At 43.2% G+C, this 5023-nt stretch overlaps 1 protein-coding gene across 2 annotated transcripts in view; it reads right to left on the reverse strand.

The window, feature by feature from the left end:
* Positions 1-4550, reverse strand: part of LOC110329603 (OX-2 membrane glycoprotein) — a 26575-nt gene extending 22025 nt beyond the window's left edge. For both annotated transcript variants that reach the window (XM_029544779.1, XM_021209332.1), the window contains exon 1: positions 4356-4550. Coding sequence is in view for 1 of the 2 variants with exons in the window: in XM_021209332.1 (XP_021064991.1) it covers positions 4356-4367 (12 nt within the window). In the remaining variant the exon portion in view is untranslated. The remainder of the gene's footprint in view (positions 1-4355) is intronic.
* Positions 4551-5023: the final 473 nt, after the last annotated feature.

Genomic DNA, 5023 nt, shown 5'->3' on the forward strand with positions numbered 1-5023 from the left:
ATGATGGCCAATTAGGCCATCTTCTGCTACATATGCAGCTAGAGACACAAGCTCAGGGGGTACTGGTTAGTTCATATTGTTGTTTCTTGGACTCATTTTCTTGCTGTTGTATATACATGCTCAGTCTGTATAATATTAGTTGTTTGCACATATTTTCAGGGCTGACCATTTTCATTGGATAATTAAGTGCATTTTCTTCCATCTGGAAGATTATTTCTCTTGCTCTCAGTACTCCTTTAATAGCCAATAATTCTTTGCCTAGGGTTGAGGCCTCATGATCTTTCTCCCCAAATTATCTACAGCTCAGCCCCATAGTAGAAAAGCTTTCCCTTCTCTACTTTGAAGTGCACACATCATTTTCTACCATGGCAGTTTCCTATGATGCATACCTCTATGTACATTGGCTTCACTGACTTTCCTTAGGTGTACATTCTCATAGGCTTTGTCTCTAAAGAACTTTTCTTGCTGGTGTTTGTTAGAACTGCTAGTAGAGCTTCCTCCCTAAGGGTCTAATGGGCCTTAATCCTTTGCAGACCATCTTACCATGTTTAGGTCTTTAAAGATTTATTTATTTGTTTATTCATTTATTTATTTAATGTATATGAGTATACTGACACTCTCTTCAGACACACCAGAAGAGGGCATCAGATCCCATTGCAGATGGTTGTGAGTCACCATGTGGTTGCTTGCTGGGAATTGAACTTAGGACCTCTGGAAAAGCAGTCAGTGTTCTTAACCACTGAGCCAAATCTCCAACCCCCAAGCTTAGGCCTTGACTATAGAGGCAGTCTGTTATTTCACCTTTCTCCCCTTTTCTTAACTCACAAGTACATATTTACCAAATCAAGTTGCTCTGATCTATTGCTACAACAAACCCAGTGTGGACACCCTATTCTAAATGTGTATGCTATCAGCCTCTGCTACCATAAACTGGAGCTTATTTCTAAATCATTGGACCATAACCACTTAAATGCCATTGGTTTGGGGGGGTGGATAAAGATGGTGGTCAAAGAATGGTTTGCCATCTGAGGGACTCTTTCATTCTCAAGGCATGACTGAACTAATCCCTACTTTTGCCTTGCCTTTCAGATACAGTGGCCTCTAGAGATTATTGTCCACACAACCTCTAAAGTGAGCCAATCTCATTGCCCTAAAATTTCTCTTTGTCTTATTATGTCTGTTTTCCTGTGGGCTTAGGGTATGATGGTAGAGGAATTGAGTAGAGTCTTTAAAAAAATGAAGAGTCTGGTTGGGGTGGGATGAAATAGAATAGCATGTAGTCCAGGATGGTCCTGGAATTTGATATGTAGCCAAGGATAGCCTTGAACTCCTAATCCTTCTGTCTCTGTTTCCTGAGTTAGAATTGCTGGTGTGTTCTACCACACCCAGCACTGGAAAATACCATTTAAAGATCTGGAAGTAATTTTGATATGGTATAAGAATTCCTCTACCCAGTGAAAGCACTCCAATTTTAACATCCTTTTTCCTTCCCACTGTATGGAATTGTTGCTTTGGTTTATGTATGCCATGACCAAAAACATCATGTAGGAAATGTTACTGGGAGAAGTGACACACCAGTTCATGATACATGGTATGTCACAGAGATTAATCTCATTATGTAAACTTGAGTTTTCCTAAACAAGTGGCAGAATCTTAACTGGTAAAGGTCAATACATGTCTTCATTTGGGTTTAGGTAACATAAGAAGGAAAGTTGTCCTAGCCAGGGTCTGCAGTTTAAACTCATAGAGGATGAAGAGCAGAACAGTGTGTATGCCTCTCTTCAGGCCAATGGTACTTGTAGGCATAGGTATTATAGTCAGGGAGAAGACTTGGCTCTGCCAGCACTCTCTGAAAGTGTCATAGACCCAGAACCTCCATCACAGTCCTGATCCTGGTGTTCCTTGTGATCTTTCATCTCCCTGAAAGAGGTGGTGTCTTATCCTGTGGACATCTCCAATACCACCCCATACCTAAGTGCTTTTCTGTTTTCACACCCCAGTCTTTCAGACTTTCTGCCTGAACTCCATGGACAGTAATAAAGGTGTATGCTCTGGTACTCCTTCTACATGGCAGAGTTGGGTCTTCCTTACTACAACCTAAGGCTACAGAAAATCAAAAATTCCATCATCTGAGTGATCCTTCCTACAAATTATTGTTCGCCCAGACAATTTGTTTTGGGGGTGGAGGTGGGGTGGGTGTAGCATGAATATGCCACGCCTACTTTGAGACTTCCCCTGACTTCATTGATCTAAGGATTCACAACTAAGTCACTACCCATTAGGAAGTTAAATGTGATGAGCTCCCTAAAAGGATGAAACCCCCGGTCTCCCTCCCCCTTTTCACCCATACCAGCACCACCTTCTAAAAGGGCTGTGCCCTGGGGACTTCAGCTATTTTTTCTCCCTATGGGTGAGCCTGTTCTCCATTCGTTCTTATCATGTAGGATAACTGGAAAAATCTAGCCAAATGTATCCTCTGGTTCTGCAGCTAGGGATCAATACATTTTACTTTATCTCCAGCTAACAGATTGTGGCATGCTAATTCTACACCATTATTTTTAACCACTATGCCTTTCTCTCTCAATGAAGCCAGGGCTCTAACAAAGGCTGTAATAAGAAAATGCAGGGATATCTGGCTTTTGTAGTGAAAAATAACAGTGTTATAAGACAAAAGAAAAAAACAGGTGCACACAGAAGACTGAGGAGTGGTTCCTGGGGATGGTGAAAACCAAAAACATAGAGATCAGGGAGTCAAAGGAGAGGCTTCACTATTAAAAATTAACATCATATTTATTATATTCTCCTCTAGTTCATGCCAGACAGCGGTAGGCTTTCTGTTTCTCAGAAAGATGACGTGGGATTGCTGGATGGTAACTAGGGAATACTCCAGTCTAGAGTGAATCCAAAATGTATTAGGTAAGACACATTATTTAACGTCCTGGAGCCCGGGGGGAAGACATCAGGACTAATCTCAGGGTTAAATGAAACATAGGTGGGAAATTGAAAAATCATAATGCTTCAATATCTGAAACTTCTGCATACTGACAATGGTATCATGAAAAATTCCACACCTGCCATCATGTGATAGTTACAGTCTTCAAGAGGAACTGTATAATCATGGCATTATCTGAGGGTGTGTGTGAGACCTACATGAAACATGAATGAATTTTCTGCTTATTCTTGAGTCCCACTCCCAAGAGATCTTATTGTGCATATGCAAATATACAAAAATCTTTATTAAATAGCAATTTTGAATGGTAAAGATCCTAGGAGCTTGCCTACTGCAAAACTAGCAAGTCAGTGCTGCAGCAATATCACAGGTGTGAGGTGACAATTCCACGGTTAAAACACTGAAGACGGTGCTCGGAATTTAATGGATGCTAAAAGATTAACCAATCAAGAATTAACTAGAGAGTCCAATCATGAAGATAAAAAAAAAAAAAAAAATCCTCCTACAATTCTCATCAAGAAGATGGATGTTTATTAGCTCCTGGGTCTTAGCTGACAACTCCACACCTGCTAGGAGCATAGTTCCCACTCCCCTATTCTTTCTAGGTCTGATTTTTATACCTTATTTCATTGCAGTCACAGAGACTTGGGGGGCGGGGGGATGAACTTCTCTCTCTGATTCTTTGTAAAACAGAAAAGCAATTCCTTGTTTGACCATTAAGAGCATCTAGCTGACAGACCTGCATTCCTCTTTGTTAAGAAAGGTAACGCAAGTCGGTCTTTGCTAGCCTGATGAAAAGCGGTACCTGGGGGTTTAATTGCGTTTAGATTCTCATCCAATTCGACCAATTCCGTGCGTATAAAGAATAAGGCGTATGCCCACTTTTCCTTTTAAAATTTCCTGCCTTGTAAACAGTACCAAAGACTCAAAATGTCGGCCTCTCCTCTAAATACCTTGGCATTTAACAAGCAGGGGCTGACAATCCTCTTGGAAGCTTGCTCGCTGCAGTACTACTAGATGCTTCATGGTTTTCTAGGCAAGGGCCAGAAATGCAGCAAGAGAGCAGGGTGAGAAAGAGAGCAAGCTAGATTACTAGGCTACACCCCTGCCTCAGGTTAAGGACCAACATAAGGGACGCAAATGAGCTACTCCTCCCCTTCTGGGAGCCATGGGGCTCAGGCCGTGTTTTCGCTATGGAATCGCAGCAAGGAGCAAAGCCGCCCATCCCAGATTCACGCGTTCCCGGGCTTTCTCCGGCTCGTGCTTCCTTACAGAGCTCCGAGCCCCGGATACCCCTTCTCCAAAGAACAGCTTCTTTGCTCCTCTCGCAGGCTCCACTGGCTTCTGAGAGCCGCGGCTCCAGATCTCCCATTCCGCCCTCCTTCGCATCTCCGACTCCACTCACCCGACTGCCCATACTTGCTCTGGGCCGCAGCTAGACACCAGCTTCTCCGGGTCTGAGCTCTTCCACGATGGAGGCTATCTCCGCAACACCTGTGAGCAGGGACACTACTATTCGCCGTAGAGAAAGCCCCCTCCACCGCACACGCAGACTCTCTAGCTCCTCTAGTAGGGAGGAAAGAGATCTACAACCACGCCCTCGTCGCCCCGAGCCCCCGCCCCGCCAGGTTCTCCCCTTTGCTTGCTATTTTAGAGTAATATAGTAAAAAATGTGAAAGAATCACTCCATAATTGTTTTTTTTTTGTTTTAGATTTATTTATATTATTTTATATGTGTATGCATGTTTTGTCTGCATTCTCATTACTGGCCTCTCTCCGGTGCTTAGAGGACAACATAGTAGTCCATCCTACAAATCAGAGTGGGAGCTAACTTGAGTGGACAGTAATTTGAGTCAGAAACCTGGTGCATCCTGTGGTTCTGTACAGCAAAAGATAAACACGCAGAGCAGAACAATGGCGGGTGGCGGGGAGAGGTAAGGGGATTCCTACAGACACCCTGGAGAAAAAAAAAAAGAAAAACTTTATTTACGATTTGTTATATTAAAGGCCAGTGCATGTGTCTGTGTGTGTGCGCGCGCGCGTGTGCGTGTGGGTGTGTGTGTGTGTGCGCGT

The sequence above is a fragment of the Mus pahari genome, chromosome 12 (assembly GCF_900095145.1).
Source record: "Mus pahari chromosome 12, PAHARI_EIJ_v1.1, whole genome shotgun sequence".
NCBI lineage: Eukaryota > Metazoa > Chordata > Mammalia > Rodentia > Muridae > Mus > Mus pahari.